The sequence below is a fragment of the Rattus norvegicus genome, chromosome 1, assembly GCF_036323735.1.
Source record: "Rattus norvegicus strain BN/NHsdMcwi chromosome 1, GRCr8, whole genome shotgun sequence".
Classification (NCBI taxonomy): Eukaryota; Metazoa; Chordata; class Mammalia; order Rodentia; family Muridae; genus Rattus; species Rattus norvegicus.
In genome coordinates, this window is record NC_086019.1 from 211,498,732 (window position 1) to 211,518,663 (window position 19,932).

Sequence of the window (19,932 nt, forward strand, 5' to 3'; positions counted from 1 at the left end):
GTCTGATCTACATAGCAAGCTTTAAAACATTGTAGAGATCCACCTCAATAACACCACAAAGAAAGAAAGAGAGAGAGAGAGAGAGAGGAAGAAAAGAAAGAGGCCACAATTCCATATTGTAGCTGAGGTTCTATTTACTATATGTGTATTGTGTATGAATGTCAAAGTGTACATACATGAAGGTCAGAGGACAACTTTCAACAGTCAATTCTCTCTTTCCACCAAAGGTTTTGGGTATTGAATTGTCAGCTTTAACTCATTGAAACAGTTCACTGGCCCTTTTAGAACAGATTTAAAATCTTTCAACTAAGTAGTCATTTAGAAATCAAACTCAGCTACTCACCTCACACTGCTCACACCGCATGTCAAGTAAATTTAAAATGTGGGAATAGAATACTCAAGAATTAAGAAATTTGGGTTGGGGATTTAGCTCAGTGGTAGAGCGCTTGACTAGAAAGCGCAAGGTCTAGGTTCGATCCCCAGCTCCGAAAAAAAGAAAAAGAAAAAAAAAATTAAGCAATTACTGTTCTTGCAGAGAACCTGGGGTTTCGTTTCCAACATACCTATGGGATTGTTACAGCTTACAGTGGCTGGTAACTACAGTTTATGGCAATATTCAGGACTTAAGGGTAACAACATGCACAAGGTACACATATACATACACAAAAATGTAAATTGCACAAAAATGCAAAAAGGGGATCTGGAGAGATGACTCAGGTGGTTAACACTTGGTGCTCTTGCAGAGGACCCAGCACCCACACAGTAGCTCACAACCATCTGTAACTCCAGTTCCAGGGAATCTGGCCTTTCTTCTGACCTGAGCACAGTAGGCATGGACAAGGTACATAGACATACATGCAGGCAAAGCACTCATATATTACAACAAAAACGAAGTTTACATTCAAGTGCAGAAAACCTGCAATCCAAAACACTAGTTATCTAAAAAGGCTCAAAACCCAGATGACGGTATGCTGTTAAACTTTTCTTACCTGAAAAACTATGAAGTGAAATATCAAAAAGCTAACATCTATGCTCAAGTCATACACACTGATGTAAACAAGATGGAAGTTTAGACATGAAAAGATAAAAAGGCTAATAATAAAAACATGACCACACAGGCCTGTGATTCCTAGCACTTCAGAAACTGAAGAAGGATTACAAGGTTAGCCTTGTTTACATGCAAGTTAAGGGTCAGCCACGGGTACAGAGGGAGAACATGTCTCAAAAAAACTAAAAGGGGAACAAAGTGAGTGGTGTATTTCTATAATCCCAGTACTTCACAAGCAGAACCAGAATTTCAGTTTTAGGCTGGACTGGATTACATAGTAAAAAGCAAAACTCCATGTCCAATGATCAAAAATACCTAACACTTATCAATAAGCTCCTGAAAAATGTATTTTATAATTTATAAAATGTTATAAAAGCAGCTGCACAGGTAAATCTTAGGAAGTTTGAGGCCAACCTGGTCCTTGGCAAATTCCAAGACAGCCAGGGCTACATAGAGAAACCTTCCTGTCTCAAATCACATACCAGCCCCCCAAAAATGCTACTTCAGGTCTGCAAGCCCTCCACAGCCTGGTGGATCAATCAGCACCCTGAACTCCATTTGCACCTAGTATGGCATGGCAGCCTTTACTTTCTCTCCTGTTGGAAGCGTTTTTCAATGCCATAAAGGCTGTGGAAACAGTAAAAAGCAATTAGATGGCAGTGTATTTGGAGCAGAAAATTAGTTCTTTGGAAACTATGATGGTTCCAAACACTTTTTAATGTTGACTGGCATGTTGGAATGATAGGGGCTTGCTTATTGGCATATGCTCTTTCCTTAAGCAGCAACATCTACTATCTAACTTTGGCTGCATCATTTCCCTAGATTTTAAACTTCTCTAAAGCCTAGAACTGCAGATAAGAGTGGCCATGTATGTACATGCTTATACACATTATGATGCTAACAGACCTTTGGGCTGCAGTTTAATGTTGGGGTCATATAGTGCAAAATGACAGGACAAACTGACCCATCAGGTATTTCATCTGGTTACTGTGGCTGTGCCACTGGCAATGCTGCAAAGACAGAAATAGAAAAGCTTAAAATGAAAGAAATGACCTGCCATCATGTAGTTAAAGAAGTCACAAAAATAACTTATATCATACATGATGAAGTTAAGGATAAAGCTTTTGAACTAGAGTTCACCAAGTTCACAAAAGAGGAAATAGTAATCAGCCAAAATCAGCTCTTACTAGAACCACTGTCATTGTTTTTTAGACATATAGCCTTCAGAAGGGTTACATATCTTTTTTTTAAGAGCAGCACTATGTTTCTCTGGCCGGCCTAGAGCGCCTGAGCTCATTGACCCTCCCAAACCTCTGCTCCCATGTGCAGGAGTCACAAGTGTAGCCTACATCTAGCTCTGGAGATGGAAATGAATCAAAGGCCTCCTGCATATTCTACTATTGAACTACATATAACCCTGCCCAAAGACCATTTATAACCTTATCAAGTTGAAAAAAATATTTAAATGTGAAGATGTATGTTCCTAAGGTAACACTTATTAACCCAGCAGATGAGAATGGACTGGCTTCCAGTGAAATCCTGACCTACAACCCCGGCTTTAGTAGTAGTTATTGTGGCTGATGGTCACTGGCTGTGTGTCAGCCTTCTTAAATACAAACAGCATCCCCCCCCCTTTTTTTTCCCCAGATAGGGTCTCGGGCTGGCCTGAAACCCATTACTCACTAAAGATAACCTTGAAAACTTGATCCTCCAGCCTCCATGCCCACTGCTAGATTATAGGTATATATTCACTATATGTGGCAAAAAAAAAAAAAAAAGTAATTTTAAGGCACACAATTCCATGCTACTAGAATATAAAATGATACAGATGTATAATCAAGTTCAGTTACATTGTGAAAATCACATTTTAAGGACTGGAAATACATACAGTAAGTCACTTCATCCCATAAATCTTTTTTCCTGAGACAAGCTATTATGTTACCTAGGTTAGCTTTGAATTGACAGACTCCAGGTAAATGCCAGAGTTTATAATTTTGGCAGTTTGGGGCTTATATACTGTGAGAGCCCTTTACAACTGCATTATACTCCCAAACGCTGTGAAAACAGGTCTTAAAGTTGCACAGCCTGTTATCAAATGTGTGGCTCTCCTGCCTCTTCCGCATGACTAGCCAGGATTACGGCCATATACTATGCCTAGATATTTTTTCCTTTTCCCTCTGGGCCACCCATACTCTATAGATGTGCCATGCTGGAATCCTGTTGGGGCTTTTTCATTCCATTTTAGTTCTCACACTTCCCTCTTTGAAGTTTCTGTTCCCCCAGACAGGATCTTGATATGTAGCCCTAAAACCTACTATGGATAACAAGGCTGGTTTAAAACTTGCAGTCATCACCCTACCTCTCTACCTGCCAGCAAAAATTTCTTGTCTGTATTAACAAGTCTTTAAACACATCACAATGTTCTAGTTTAGTTGAAGTCAGTAACTAAAAGCCACTTTCCTTCCCTTTTCCACACCATGGATTAACAGATTAGACTGTACTATACTAATGCTCTATACTAAATTCTGTACTATTCCTTATATTGTAAAATTGGTCCCACCTTGTTGCACACCTGAAGCCAATTAAGCATGTTAGATATAGAAGAACTAAAGGAAATCAAGGCACTCATAGAACTTATTTGACTTGACAACTTAGGTAAAACATGTGGGGATAAAATGCTCAGCTTACCACTAAGTCCTATACAGAAGAATCTAAATGGGTGGTATCCTTATTCCAACAAACTGTCTTAGCTCAACACCACAGAGGGCATCATCTTTACTTCTTAAGCTAGCTATTTACCTGCTAGAAGGTCATTATTCCTGTCACAAGATATGCGTCTCAAAGGCATCATCAGTCACCTTAAGGAAGGATAAGGCACAAGCATGACTAACCCCTTTTATTTTTTAACAATTAGTGCAAACATGGACAGATGCATGAAACTTTCAAATTGCCCTCCCTCTCCAGAACCAACTGATTATTTTTAGACATTCCTTTCCTGTTTCTGAATAAGATGTTCCTAATTTATCATCTGGTACTTTTAAAAATTACTTTCCAATTTCTTTCTTTTATGGTCTCTCTCCATACTGCTGGCTGTCTGGAAACTATCTAGACCAGGCTGGCCTCAAAGCCAATAAGATCCACCTGCCTTTGCTTCTCCAATTCTGGGATCCAAGTCATGCACAAATATACCCAGTTTATCTCCCAATTTCTAATATGTAAAATGAAGAGTATTATTCTTATACACACTACCCAATTCATACTTCATCAGTTAATGAAAACGCTGCCTCCATGATCAACCGTATGCACTACTATAGATTCAATGTGTTGTGTCTTCTTTCACCTACATTTGAAATGCCAATCAAAGTAGAGACCTTAGTAGGAAGTGATCAAATCATGAGGGCAAAGCCTTCACAAATGAGATTAGAACTGCCATTTTTAAAGAAACCAGAGATGGCTGGGCAGTGGTGGTGAATGACTCAAATCCCCAGCACTCAGGCAGATCTCAACAGAGTTCAAGGCTGGCCTGGTGTACAGACCGAGTTCCAGGAGAGTCAAGATTACACAGAGAATCTCTGTCTCAGGAAAAAAAAAAAAAAAAAAGAAATGAGAGGTATGTCAGTCAGCCATGTTGAAATCAATATAACAGAAGCTAGATAAATTAGCTATCTGTTGGTTTCGCTAGCTTCTGACTTCTCAGTTTCAAATACTATGAATATATTTCTAGTGTGTGTGTGGACCATTCTATTTATGGCACTTTGTTGTGTTACCTCAAACTAAGACAAACCACTACTCCAGCTGTCACTCACTCTATACAGCATAGACTAGCCTGGACCACCATTGTGTACTGTGTAATCCAGAGTGCCCAGAATACAGTCACTCTCTTTTAGGATGCTAAATGACAAGCTTACAGGAATACACAGTATATTTATATTTCTTGTAAAGTTTTTTCTTCTCTAATTAAAAAAAAAATCTGTACTTGATAATTCAACTTTTGATTCTCCAAAAGAACTTCACATTTCAAAATGTTTAAATACTTTCAGTCTTTGAGACATTTCCTCTTGAAACTCTCCTGCTTCAGCCTAATACACCTGCTTGCTCTCTAAATGCACTGGAGACTAGTTCTTGGACTGTACTGCCATCATTCTGGAAAATTGGTCTTTCTCTCAGTATGACCTCATACATTAAGAGAGTTGAGAAGACTAATTTCAACAATTGAAAATAGTATTTAATTCCCACAGCACACATGACCTACACCTCTCACTATTCCCTCCTCCTCAAGACTACATTAGTATTAATACATTACGGTAAGAAGGATTGAATTTGGCATTAACCAATTCAACCCTGCTTCTGAAAAACTTTTGGTCTAGTGTACAAGGTATAGCTTAGGGGAAGAGCATATTCTTGAGTTTTCATGAAGCCCCATGAAGAGGTCTTAGTGCCAAAAAAAAAAAAAAAAAAAGTCTAACAATACTTGAGCACTCCCTGACTAACTTCATAACATCTTTGATCCACTTAAAACCAGAATGGATCATACCTTCAATACAAAATAGTATGACCTTCCCAGTCACCCAGTCCCCTTCCAAAGACAGACCAAATCTCTGTATACCCAGGATTGGAGGGCATGTGGGAAGGGTGAGGCAGTTAATGGAGGCAAAGTGAGATTAGGCTTGATGCCCTTATTGATGTGCATTCTCTACATACTCCACACATGGTAAACAGGAATAATCAATTAAGTTCAAAGCCAGCTCACAGATGCTCATTATGTTAGTGAACAAATGCACAGCAGAAGAATGCTAGGAAAACATGCTTATTAATAAAGTATTTTTCTTTTTTAAAGACATTTTTAAAAAGAATTATTTATGTGAGTACACTGTAGTTCTCCTCAGACACACCAGAAGAGAGCATGGGATCCCTTTACAAATGGTTGTGAGCCACCATGTGGTTGCTGGGAATTGAACTCAGGACCTCTGGAAGAGCAGTCAGTGCTCTTAACCTCTGAGCCATCTCTCTAGTCTTAAACTATTTTTCTTAAAACAGACTCCTGAGGTCACTCATGCCAGTACTATCCTTGTCTACTCACACATGAGTGTAGCCTCATGGCATGCTCACTTACTTAACTGGAAACTTATACCAAAATAATTTCAAACCACTATAATGCTGAAAATCTCTCTTTTTTTCTTTTTCTTTGGAGCTGGGGACCGAACCCAGGGCCTTGCAATTGCTAGGCAAGCGCTCTACCACTGAGCTAAATCCCCAACCCCTAAAATCAGTTGTATTCAGTGTCTACAAATTGTTGAGGCAGGGTCTCATATAGTATAGGTTAGCCTCTAACTCTGGTTCTGAACCTGTAGATCATGACTTCTTTGTGTTTGAAGAACTTTCCCTTTCACAGGGGTCTTATATCAAATATTTATATTGTGATTTATAACACTAGCAAAATTAGTTATGAAGCGGCAACAAAATTAATTTTATGGTTGGGGGGAAAGGGGTCACCACAACATTGGAAACTGTAAGTCAGCATAGGAAGGTTGAAAAACCATACTGCTCTAACTGGTTACATAGCTATAAATATAACCTGGAACTCCTGCTTCTACCTCCCCAGTGCTGACTACATAAGTACACTTCCACATCAGTAGTTCTGCAAGTGCTAGAGATCAGGCCCAGGGCTTCAAGCATGCTGAAAATGTTATCAACAAGAGCTTTATCAGCCGCCCCAACTAATAATTTTCAATTCACTGTTTTCCCATTGCACTTTGTAAGAACTTTTCAGCAAGTCAATGAGTAGAATTTTGTTTGCTAAACCACATATGTAACATGGTTAGTCATTGAACTCTGAATCACTTCACTTTTAAATGCTGCTGAGATTACAACAGTATGCCATCACATTCCGCCAATAAATTTTCCCCTTCTATGTGTGCATGTACGTGTGCCAGCGTTATAGACATGTGGACGTTAGAGGATACAGTGTAGAAGTTGTTTCTCAACTAAGTGGGTTTCAAGTCATCAGGATTGCCAACAAGCACCTTCTATCTGAAACAGACAGAGTAAGAGTTCAAAACCAGCCAGAGTACATGTGTAGCAAAGGCATATCTTTTATTTAAAAAAAGCTCTGAGCCAACCCACACTTGAGTGATGAAAACATTGCTAAGCTGTTAAAGGAACTAGTCTCTTAAAAAGCAAGATGATCCAGGTAAATTTTATCTCTCTGAATGTTTTAATAATGTAAAAGTATAGCACAGTGTACACTTTTAGCCCCAACTACTCAGAAGGTGAGGCAGAGGGACTACATGAGCAACATGGTGAGAAATCACCAGTCTATTCTAACGAGTCAATAAAAACAATCCACTCAGACAGGATGCTCCATTTGATATGCAACTTTATCTTATTTTTGATGTTGTGTCTAACTATGCAGCTTTGACTCTCCTGGAACTCAATCTTTAGACCAGGCTGGCCTTGAACTCTCAATGAGATCTTCCTGTCTCTGCTTTGCAAATGCTAGGAAAAAAAGGCATACACCACCACACCCAGATATAAGTGCTAAGACAAAAAAATATGCCAAAAAGCCTGGTTTGGTGTATCTTTTATTTCTGCTTCTCACCCTATCCCCCCAAAAGCTCCAAAATCCCCAGCACCTGGGTTACCATCTGTCAAAGTATCCTCAAGCCTGTTGAATCAACAAATATTAAGTCTCGTTCTGAGACTGTGCCATTACCAACCATCACATCAAGAAATTGGGCTAAAACTGTTAAGTGCACAACAGTAATTACATCTATCCATTAAAGAAAAAAGAACCAACATAGGTATGACCTTTCCGAGACAGTGGCAAAGAAAACCAACTCAGCCAGGAAGGAAAAATTTGGTTAGAAAAACATTTTCTGGAAAGATTGAAGAACACATGCATCACCTAGCAGAGGGTCTCATACTACAAAAAAAATTACTTTTGTCCACAGAGAGCTGTCACAATCCCAGCCATCTACAAATTAGAATGAACCGAGATAGACAGAAGCAGTTAGTAGAAAACCTTGAAGTTGCCAAAGACAAAAGCAGCTCTTTTATCCCTATCATCTTTATTTCCTTTTATCATTTGTGACCCCTTTACTAAAAGCATGCCTGGCATAACATAGGTATCCAGTAGTAGCCAAGTAAATGATTCTGAGACATGGTCTTCCATGTTAAAACATGGAAGATAAATTGTTTTAACAAAAGTGACACTAAGACAGTTGCTTCTTACTGCATTCAAAACTTGTCCTGACTGCTGATGATAAACTTACTGAGTTTATCAAGAACTTATAAAAGAGCTGCTGGGCCCCTTATACCTCATCTAAAGGCATTAAGTACAAGCTATGAGATGCTAGTGGAACTACTCACGTAGTCTCTTGATTTTGGCAGAACTATACAAACAGTGAAATGCATCATGAGGTAGTTCTAGCCTATGGAGTAGCTAAATATACTCTGGTAGGAGCCATACCTTCATTTTTCCCAAGGATGAAAGCTACCTCTTCTTCCTCAAACCTTCACCTCTTTCCTGGAAATAGTCAAGGGAGATATGTTTACTGAGTGTTAACAGCAGGTGCATGTACACAATAATTATTTCTCCAGCAAATGAGGATCTACAGCTCTACACCACTAGTTAACTGACTTTGTAACAAAAGTAGACCAGCAGGAAATGTCTTCATTGATACAAGATGCCTATCTGAGTTCTGTATAACCTTTTTTATTTAGTACCTAAAGTCATCTACTATTTTCAAAAGCAAAATTTAAAAACCTCTATAGTGTTATCCAAAGCTAAGTAGCTTAAACTGTAAACACTCCCCCACCTTCTATTCAGAGTACAAATAAACAAAGAACCCAGAAATAAGCCCAAACAAGAACTTTCTCAAAGCACACATACCCTAATTTGAAAAACCATTTATTTCACTGGAAAGCGCTCCAAATTTCTAAGTCTAGTCTTTGGGCCAAAAAAAGAAAACTGGGAACAGTGATTCTCATCAAGGTCACTCCCAAATCCAATACCCACTGCAGTCAGGAGGCAGGGAGGAGACAGCACAGCCCCCACCAGTTTCTGCATAGGAGGCATGCTGGGAGAACAGAACTCGAATGGGAAGTTACAGAAGAATAAACAGGAGAACAGGAAATTGAGCAGGAAAGAGAATAGGAAAGAGAAAGAACTTAACAAGGTAAATTAAGGTCCATGGTTCCTGAGGGACTGAATGCACAGAGCCGAGAACGTCCCGGAGATGGGGTACCACGAAGGGTGTATTCTCATGCACAACCGCAGCTCGGAATTTCAGCCCACACACATCCCACCTGAAAGAGAGCACAGTACAGGGGCTTTACAGCAAAGCTCAAAAGGGCTTTCCCACTTAGAACTTCAAAGAACATCTTACAAAGTCATACCTTGATATTCACTTTTACTTGTACCCTCCCTACTATCAATAATTTCTAAAAATGAGAACAGCTTGAAGGTCAGAGAACCATCGAGAAAGATAAATATTCCCCAACAAAGACCTTTCTCCAAATTAAACAGCAAATCTTTCATGATAGTAGGAAGACATTCTATTACTTTCAATGTTAACATTATTAGCATTCCCAAAATAAAGTAATACCACAAACTCATCAGAGAACAGAGGGAAAAAAAAAAAAACAAACAAAAAACAAAAAAAACCAACCAACCAGAAAGTTCCAATTAGCCTCTGGAGTAAAAAGTCAGCAAACATGTTTCAGTGTGAGAATTACTGCCAAGGACACGGGACATGTTTGACGGTTTATACATCAACTTTTAAAAGAAGGTGTAAGCTACATCAAGTCACTTAAGTTTCTCTTCCTGCACAATCCTAGTCAATGAACCCAATCAGTCATTTCCACATACCTTCTGCCTCAATATGAAAGATGACAAAGTATCTATACCATAAGATTAAGGACCTATGGTAATATCAGGGACACAGTAGGGCTCCTCAAAACTAAAAAAAAAAAAAAATTATCCCAACAACAAAAGCAATCTTAAAAAAAAAACAAAACAAAACAAAACAAAACAAAAAAACCCACAAAACCTAAAGACCAAAGCTAACAAGAAGCATCAAAAAAGAGAATGTAGTCAAACCAAAGCAGCACCATGGAGGTGAACACCTAAGCCTCAGCATTCGAGACTGAAAGTAGACTGCAGAATAAATAACTGACCAAGGCCAAGGTGCGCTGCAAACCTAGACTTGGTCAAAGTCACACAGACTCAGGTGAAGCTGTTGAGTAGTGTCCTTAACTAATAAGAGGAGGAAGGGATGTACTCATGGTAAAGTTCCTAATCCTAGCTTTCAACACTACCAGAGAATAAACACAGGTATGGATGTAGACTTATACTGCCATATTACGCCATATTACCTTTAGTAGAAGATGTCAAACCCAGGGTCAAAAATCTAAAGTCTGAATAAAGTAAGAAGCTACAACACAAGAGAATAAAAGATAACAAAAGCAGACTCTTAAGGACGTAAAGTTGGGCTGAGCAGCTAATTGGCCTTTGAAGTTCACACCAGGCTCCTTACTATATGAGAAGTGTGCTTTCTACTATTTTCTGCCTCAACTTATTACTAAGTTCTTTAAATGCCTAAGACAAAGAGACCTTAGAGAATATAAGAATATAATCAAGATTAAGATGATGCCAAGGGGTTGGGGATTTAGCTCAGTGGTAGAGCGCTTGCCTAGGAAGCGCAAGGCCCTGGGTTCGGTCCCCAGCTCCGAAAAAAAGAACCAAAAAAAAAAAAAAGATGATGCCATTTTGTAGATCTTCATAGGACTTGAATAATCATTAACTAGTGGTTATATTAGTGGTCAGACACTTTCACAGCATAATGGATCACAGCAACTTGGTCGCACAGCTAAGAAATTCAACAGACTATGAGAAGCAGTGCTACCTAAGCTGAATGCCTGGATCCCAGATCAAATCACCACATGCAAGTTTGACCCAAGATTCACCAGTACACCACTGTTTGTTCTTCCAGACACAATTACAATGAGAATGACCCCCACTACTAAAAGCCCTGGAAAAACTAGGTACAAGAGCAAGGATGTTTACCTTAAACTTCAGCTTTAAAGATCTGCCTATACACTGAACCATGCTAGCTAGCAACCTTCCCTACCCTGCAGTAGCAAGGAAGCAAAGCAGCCTAACTGGAGCCCTTTAGGCCATAGGAGGGATGGCAAAACCAACAGATGAACACCCCCCCCCCGCCCCCACTCTCACCTCAAACTTTAAAAGGCTGAGTACCGCGCCCGATCCGCATACTGCTCCCGCTCATACCGGGCCATGTCGTACAGGGAATTCCGAGCAGCTGCTGAAGCTTGGGACAACTCACTGTCATGCCCGTAACCGTAGCCCTCTCCAACAGTGGGAACTGGGCCTGTAGCGCGACGCAGGGGGCTCCGATCCCGCCCGTAATATGGAGTAGAAGCTGCAGTACAAGCAGCAGCAGCAGCAGCAGCAGCAGCTGCTGCTGCAGCAGCTCCTGAAGGCGGCAACAGATGTCTATTGTAGGGATCAAGAGAGGTGGAGGTGAGGTGACTGGCCATGGCTGTGTTCTGGACTTGTGGCAGCTGGGACAAAGTCTGCTCTGCATAGTTATTATATGCAGAGGCAGCTGCAGCTGCCACTGCCTCATAGGACCGGGCAGCACGGCAGCGCTTGTAGTAGGCATCGAGCGCTCCGTACGTGTTGTTGTAATACAATGAATCCCCATAACTCATGGTGTAAGGCGTACGCACTGCTCCATATTGCTCATTATATTGCTCGGTCAAGTCTGCCACACGGCCCGAACGGTCTATCGGACACTCTTTGGACCAGTGCCCCTCTTTCCCGCACCGATAGCAGCCGCTCTGGTCTCCCATCCCGGGCGCGGTCCTAAGCCGGCTGGTGGACAACTGCACGTGCATTCGTTTGCCTTGAAGAAACAGACGCAAGAAGGGTTGCTATCACAAAGTAATAGCCCAAACCCCTAACCCCAGCCACTGGTCACCTAAACAACTCTTGATTATGTAGCAGATCGACAAAAAAGACTTTCTTTGGGGGAGGGGGAAGCCCAAAATGTGGATTTGGTATAAATGACCTGATTTCAAGCAAAGGTCAAGCAGATGAAGAAGAAATATTATAACCACTGACACCAGCTTACTAAGAATTTTACTCCTACACAGAAAAGGAGAGATTTTATCCACCATTGACTAAGACCTATCTCTGTAGCCCAATACAAAAGAAACTCAAACTAGAGAGCTCCAATCTCTCAACTTTTATATTAAGACTGATTTCCAATAAACAGGAAAACATTCTGAACCAATGTTATGCATCAATACCCCAAAATCAAGAGATTCTAAAATTACCATCACTTAAGAAGGATCAGGATTTGTTCCAAAGCTGAGCCCGGGAGCAAGTTTCAAGCTAAATCTTTGGAATAGCCATGAATTAAGGAAGTCTGGGGACACAAGATAAGGTAGAAGTAGTCTTCTTTTTAAATTGATCTCTCTCATCTGATAATCATCCTAATAGGGATTCTCCAAAATTTGACTCTCCAAGTCAGAGGGTCAAAAGAAAATTGGGCAGACTTTCTACACATAGACACACAGGAAGTACATTTTAATAAAAGAGGACAAGAAAGGTACACAGAATAACCAACAATGTTAAGTGAAATAAACTGCTCAGAGTAACAGAATTAAAATATGCTTTTTCATATAAAAGAGAAGATGAAAAAAGCTGGCGTGGTGGCACATGCCTCATTTCTAGCACTTGGAAGGCTGAGGCTAGATGATAGTTAGCTTGAACCCAATTTGAGTTACGTATAGCCTGTTTCAAAAACCAAGTAAGAATGTGAAATTCTAAGAACATGGTCCAAACATGACCTTTCTTTGAAAATCTTAATTGGCATTTTGAAAATAAAAATTGTAAAAGCCATAATAAAAGAAAAGCAGTAACTTTTAAGATAAAAGTTAAAACTAAATTCTGAAGAAATTTCCACTAATCATGTCACTCAATCTACTGGGAAATGAATTAAAAAGGGATCTAGGGGTTGGGGATTTAGCTCAGTGGTAGAGCGCTTGCCTAGGAAGCGCAAGGCCCTGGGTTCGATCCCCAGCTCCGAAAAAAAAAGAACCAAAAAAAAAAAAAAAAGACAGCTGTAAGGGGCTGGAGAGATGGCTCAGAGGTTAAGAGCACTGTCTGCTCTTCCAGAGGTCCTGAGTTCAATTCCCAGCAACCACATGGTGGCTCACAACCATCTATAATCAGGTCTGGTGCCCTCTTCTGGCCTGCAGGTGTACATGCAGGCAGAAAGCTGTATGATGTATACATAATAAATAAATAAATGTTTTAAAAAAAAAGATTTATAAAAAAAAAAAAAAGGATCTAAAGCCATCAAAATCTTCACAATGGAATGACATACAATATACTAAACACCCACCTTTAAAGAGGTGAACAGAGAAGGGGGCTTGAAGGATGACCTAGAGGTTAAGATCACTCGATAGCTGCTCTTCCAGAAAAGCCAGGTTCTAACCCCAACATTCACATTGCAGATCACAACCTCCTGTAATTCTAGGGGACCTGACACCCTCTTCTGATGACACACACAGTGCCAGGCACACATGTGGTGCAAATACATACATGCAGGCACTGATCACAAAATAAAAGTAAAAAATTTTCAAAAAAGTTGACAAGAGCCAGGCAGTGGGGACACACACCTTTAATCTCAGCACTTGGGAGGCAGAGGTCCCTGAGTTCATGGCCAGCTTGGTCTACAGAGTGAATTTCAGGGCAGCAAGGACTACACAAAGAAACCCTGTCCCGGGGGGGGGGGGGGGGGACATAACAAAGACCAGTGAATAAAAAGATGGGTAGCAGAGAAAGTGGTAAAAATAATCTCTCATTCAAAAATCAAAATTAGATTCTAAAAAATTAGAAAAGGGAGTGGAGGAACAGAATATAAAATTGGAAAATCTCAATAAATTTAGATTGCATATCATCAAAAGAAGACTGGCAATTAGCATGTACAAACTGTAATAACTACCCTGGCATTTGCCCAGGAGACTACTTTTCGTACAAACAAATTAGAGAAGGGGCATGCAACAGCAAGTATTTGATAAACGCCCTGATCTAATAATCTGGAGATTCTGGTACCAAAAAAAGGAACTAAATCTTTTAAATCTAAAACTAATTTTCTTCAAGTAGACAAACAAAAAGAAAATAAATCAGATTATAATAAACTGAAAGGGAAAAAGATCAGCCAGATAAATAGCATTATTCAACACAAAGCTTTAACCAATTATTAAGAAATGAAACTATAATGCTAGGAGTTTGGGGGACACACACCTAGAAGAGGCTGGAGGCAGGAAAATGGCTGGCGCCCAGGAGTTTAAGGCCAACCTGAGTATAGTGAAGAAAGGAGGGGAGAAGAGACTGTCTCCAGTTATGGCTCAGCAGCAGAACATTTACACACAGGGAATGCCGTGGGCTCCACCCACCTCTGATACCACTTTCTAAAAATGCAGTAAGGAGACACTGTAAAATTAGCCAGACAGAGGTTGACACCAGTCAGTTTCAGATACCCAGTTACAAGAAAGAACACTTGTCCTCAAACACACCACACTGTACCCCCTTTACACATGGAACTGCCAGCAGCACACACTTTTGTGATTAAAGTGCTGAAAGGTCTCCAAAAATTAGGTATCATACCACATCCCTCCACAAAAGCAGTCTTTGCTTCCAATTAAGTTGTTGACAATAACTCTCAGCTTGCCAATTAAAAGAGGAAAGCAAATTAGACCTGAGAGACCTCTGACATTTTTTAATACACAGCAATGCCCATGACACAGGGCACTTGTCACATGGGGTGGGGGAGTCAGACTCTCAGAAGCATTCAATTTAAAGACAATGAACAAAGATGGCAGTAAAGTAGTACTGAAGAAGGCACTGGCCACTACTTGGTGTCCAAACAGCCAGAGTCCCGGTTTGAAATACAGCTCTAGGGGGCTCTGCATACATGGTGTGCACATACACATCACACACTCAAGCACACACACATAAAGTTATATACATGATTTTAAAAGGAAATAAAGTTATAGGTCTGGTAGGGTGACTTCCTGCTCTTCCAAAAGACCTGGGTTCAACTCCTAGCACCAGTATGTGGACCATAACCGTCCTGACTCTAGTTCCAGGGGATCTGACACCCTCGTCTTCTAATATCTATAGGTCACACACATAAATATTTCAAAATCTTTGTGTATGTAAATTAAATATATATATATATTTCTTTTTTTTAATAAACATAGTTCTGAATTATAGGACTATGCTATGAACTGCAAGTTTCTGACTCATGGAACCTAAAAGGATGAGGAGTTGACCGTTCAGTGGGCAATTCAACTGACTTTGGTTTTTGGTTTTCTTGAGACAAGGTTTCTTTGTGTAGCTTTGGTTGTACTAGAATTAGCTCTGTAGACCAGGCCTCAATCCACCTGCCTCTGCTTCCCAAGCACTGGATCTGATTAAAGGCATTTGCCACCACCACCCAGTTTCAGTAGTCTTTTAAATGCCACTCTTGACAAGAAAGTTTTAATCTTAAAATGAAATACCTTCCAACTCAAACGATAATGCACATCAACACCCAAGCAGCCCTCAAGGCATAAAAACAATTCAGCTAACCAGGACTCCACGGTAACACCTGAAGTAGCCCAAGACGGCTAAATCAATTGACCCTACAAGCACATGTAACTGACTGGAAGACATGCCATTACTGCTCCAAATCCCAATGCCTCCTCCCTAGGTTCTTAAATAAATGAATAAATGAATAAATAAAATCAGTCTTCTAATTCTAAGTGGTTTTCAAATTAACTCTTTGAAACAAATGTATAACAAAATCAAACAGAGCTACAACTTCCAAAGCTTATTATTTTTACTGAAAAGAACTGAGGCAAGAGGGTAATAACTCCGAATTCTGTCCCAAAAATGTTGTTTTCTTCTGCTCTCCCTCTGTCAAACACAACACAATGATGATGCTGTGTTGAGCCAATAAAGCCAGGGGGAAGCACTTTGCGATGTACTCTAACACCAACAGCGGGGGTGGGGGACGGCAGACAAAGTCTTCAGAGAAAAGGATTTTTGAAATCCTTAAGGCTCAAAACCTTAAAACCAACAAAAGGCTCAACATTAAAACCAACCTTTTTTCCCCCTCTAGACCATCATTCTCCATTTTACAAAATTTATCGCAAATTTCTTGCATTGTTTCTGAAGGCTTCACAAAAAAAAAAAAAGGTTGAGAGTCAGTGGACTTCATTCAAGGAGTAAAGCAGCCCTTGTCATCTATCTGAGTTCCATCCATGGAATCCACTTGAAAGGAGAGAACAAACTCGCCCAAGTTGTCCTCTGACCTCCACAAGCATGCTGACGAGCACACGAGTGCATGCTCACACACACACACACACACACACACACACACACACACACTGACTCACACACACATGCATGTACACACACATGAATAAACAAAAATGTATCACCTATCCTTCAGCAACCAGCAAAATCCTTCCATCCCAATTCCTTCCTTTTCTCATCCAATTCGTTCCTAATAACCTTGTACAGAGCACTCTACCAAAAGAGAGTGATTCACCTTGAAACTCTGTGTTGTCAAGGCCCCTGATGGCCTCCACCGCATCTTCTGCCCGCTCCATGTGTACAAAGGCATAATCTTTCACGATGTCACATTCGATGACTGGGCCGTACTCCTCAAACTTGGCCCGAAGCTCTTGGTTGGTACAAGTGGGACTGATGTTGCCCACATGTAATTTGGTTGAAGCTTTGCTCTTATTCTTGCTGGCTTCCACATTGATGTTCACTCCGTGCAGTTTGTAGTGGTGCAGGTTGCGTATGGCATCCTCAGCGGCCGTCTTGTCCTCTATGTGCACAAAGCCATAGTTCTTAATGATGTCACATTCCAGCACCTTCCCGTACTGCTCGAAGAGTGAGCGGATCTCCTGCTCTGTGGCCTCCCGGGGCAGATTTCCGATGAACAGTTTCACCATCTCCACACAGCCTGCAAGTAAATAAACAAGATTTTTAAGTAAAGAGATCAAGTCCATAACAACTATTAAAACAAACAAAAACAACTCAAGTAAATAATAAATAAACAAATGGCTCCCATCTTCCACTTTAGCACATGAAGTCCCAAGTTTTCTCCTACAGGCATAATCTCACATCTCCCAACAATAACGAACGGAGAGTTCAATAAGAGCCTGCTTCTATTCCTCACAATTAGTTCTATAAAAGAGGAAAATTATAACAAAGCAGACTTTTGTGGACAAACGGGGTTTTGTGGTGCTGAGGATCAGTACATTTCAGGCAAGAATTCTGCCACTGAGTTACACATCCCTACCTCAGACAAAAAAGCAATAAAGTTTTGAGCATAAATAAAAAGCTACAGATACTGAGAACTTCTACAGACTGTGATGACATCAGAAAACAAGTTCTAACTATTATACTTGCTAATCACTTCGAATTAGCTCTTCCTCTCTTAGCAACCATTTCCGGAAAAGTGGGCCTTACAGTAACTATGTTCAGGAATTTCACTTCGGAGTAGTGAAAGCTAGAGTCAACCAGATAAAAAGCCTGGGAAATACAGAAAGTGCCCGAGTGGGGGAAATCCTTTTGGGGAGCACGTCATTACAGGTTCCTACAGAAAAACTGGTCAAAGAGGAGTGCTACAGTTTGGTTAAGGGAACAATGCTCTGGGCATGAGAAATTCTCAAGTCTAAACCTAAGAGTTATCTAGGTGGAAACCCCAAAGTAGAAGACTGAACAAAGCAGAAGGTAAGGTGGACAAAAGAAAGGTATTCCGGGTGGTAGGGGATGGGAGCTTGGAGGAAGGTTGCTTCAGGCTTACCGCACTAAGTCGAGGACCGATGTCGGCTCTCAGGGATGGGTGCGCAGGCTGCGACCCCACTAGGACAACCCTGATGCCCAAGGGAGTCAGGTAAGTTTTTAACAGAGCAAAGGACACAGTGGAAGAACGTGGAGTCTCTCACCGCATGGAAATCTGCAGGTCCTCCTCCTCGCAGCGTAGACGGCTCTGACAAAACGCTAAAATGGCGGCGGCCACAGCAGTGACTCTGGGTAGAAAGAGGGGTGAACCTACCCACCGGATTGGCCGTTCGATAAAGTAAAAGGCTGGCGTTCCCGGAGATCCTCTTCCTGATTGGTTACTCGGAACGCCAATTACCTGAGAGGCCAGGAAGAGGTGGAAACGTCAGTAACCGGAGCTTTTATACGAAAGCCAATGAACACCCAGCCTAGTGAAACTGAAGCCACTGATTGGGCAAGAGATTCATCTGAAGGAGGAGCTACAAACGCCGAATTCTTCGAAGAGCGGCCAGCCATTAGGCAGAATGAGCAAGGAGCCTCAGTGCAGAAGTCTGTAGCTTTGTGGCTCCAACTTTGTTAAACTTTCACATTTTGCCACTTTCACATTTTGCCACTTAAACGTGCACACCCTGACAGGATTCAAGTCCTCTATCCATGATTTCACACCCCTCTCACCACCACGCCCCACTGCATGGATGCTGCATCAATCCAACCTACACAAACATTTCGCAATAAATAGCCACGCTCCCACCCCTACTTAAAATCAGCCCCCACTTTGGGCCATTTCCAATTTACTCCTTCTGAGTCCCAAAGCTATCCCAAAATTAAAACTATCTGTAAGTAATTTAAAAACTCTTAAAACAGTCAGTGGATCCAGCTTCGCTAATGGTATAATGGCCCAGACAATAGGCTGGTCAGAGACCTAGAAGGCACTGAGGTTAATGTTCCCTCTAGGAAACAGCCTCCCACCTCCCCATAAAGTGTGAACATGGAGACTGAAAATTGACCCCCACCCCAGCTTCACCCCACCAAGAGAAGAAACAAAAAACAAAACAAAAAACGGGAACAGCAAAAGTTTGGTTTTGTTTGGTTTTATTGGGCGCCATTAGCCAAAACTAAGTTTAAATTCCCTAAAACTAACCTTGAAAAAAAGGCTTTGTCACAATCAGCTGTAAACAAGTACAAACAAACATTCTTCACATGGTCCAATTCCCTCATCACATTTTTCTCACCCACTGGCTGCTTCACATAATTCCATACTCATTGAGCAAGCAATTTTAGTCATGACCCTTTGCAAAGCAGCTTTTGAAGATGGAGATAAAAAGGTGCTGAATGGAGAACTTAAAACGTGAGCAGGTGGAAAGCAGGGGAACTTCATGAGAACATGATCAGGAGTAAAATAACAGAGCATACTACCACCCAAAACTACCATAAAAGGGAGAGGGAAAAAAGCCTACCAAAATAGAAGGCAGAACAAACACAGAAAGTAAAACTACTGGGTTCAGTAGCAGAAAACTAGTCAATAATTTAAGGCTGGAAAATAGGTCTCTTGAAAGTCACAATATGACATTAAATATGGCCACAGTTCATTTCATTCTGGTGCACCTGAGACTGAGTAAATGCCACCTGAGATCAGTAATAAAACAAAATTCTACTATCCTGCACAGGCTTTCTGAGGGAGTCTAAAATGCATAACCACAACTCAATATGCACCCAGAAAAGCATAGGGTACAGAAATCCTTTTCTGTTTTCTTATGCCAAAATTCCTGGGGAGAGGGGTTGCAAAAGCAAACAAAACCAATTCACTCCACTAATCCCTACAGGTTTGAAGGGGAAGAGAGGGATCCCAATTCCTCCCAGTGTGCAGACTTCAAGACCACCAGACCTCACTCTGTGATCAACCCCCAAATCAAAATAATCTTGGTTTTTAAAATCTATCACAGTTGGGGTTGGGGATTTGGCTCAGTGGTAGAGCATTTGCCTAGCAAACACAAGGTCCTGGGTT

At 40.9% G+C, this 19,932-nt stretch overlaps 2 protein-coding genes and 1 pseudogene across 11 annotated transcripts in view; 1 reads left to right on the top strand and 2 right to left on the bottom strand.

The window, feature by feature from the left end:
- Rbm14 (RNA binding motif protein 14) overlaps window positions 1–19,932 on the bottom strand; it is a 58,780-nt gene that overhangs the window by 22,434 nt on the left and 16,414 nt on the right. Inside the window, exons 1-5 of one of the 10 annotated variants that reach the window (XR_010057187.1) lie at window positions 16,681–17,092; window positions 8,517–8,573; window positions 3,848–3,906; window positions 2,732–2,799; window positions 1–2,058 (exon numbers count right to left, since the gene is read on the bottom strand). The exon at window positions 1–2,058 is cut by the window's left edge and continues 21,955 nt beyond it. Coding sequence is in view for 4 of the 10 variants with exons in the window: in XM_063272714.1 (XP_063128784.1) it covers window positions 16,182–16,195; window positions 16,681–17,092 (426 nt within the window). In the remaining 6 variants the exon portion in view is untranslated. Of the gene's footprint in view, window positions 9,356–15,948; window positions 16,196–16,680; window positions 17,104–18,091; window positions 18,286–19,932 lie in introns of those variants that run through there. The other 9 variants (XR_010057218.1, XR_010057234.1, XR_010057152.1 and 6 more) reach the window with 9 other exon arrangements.
- On the top strand, window positions 961–13,880 carry LOC134485284 (proteasome subunit alpha type-3-like; annotated as a pseudogene).
- Window positions 9,114–18,176, bottom strand: Rbm4 (RNA binding motif protein 4). Its single transcript, NM_001170484.1, has 4 exons — window positions 18,092–18,176; window positions 16,681–17,103; window positions 11,283–11,976; window positions 9,114–9,355 (listed from the first exon to the last, which is right to left on the bottom strand). The coding sequence occupies exons 2-3, from the start codon at window positions 17,090–17,092 to the stop codon at window positions 11,291–11,293; spliced, it is 1,098 nt and encodes a 365-aa protein (NP_001163955.1). The 5' UTR covers window positions 17,093–17,103; window positions 18,092–18,176; the 3' UTR covers window positions 9,114–9,355; window positions 11,283–11,290.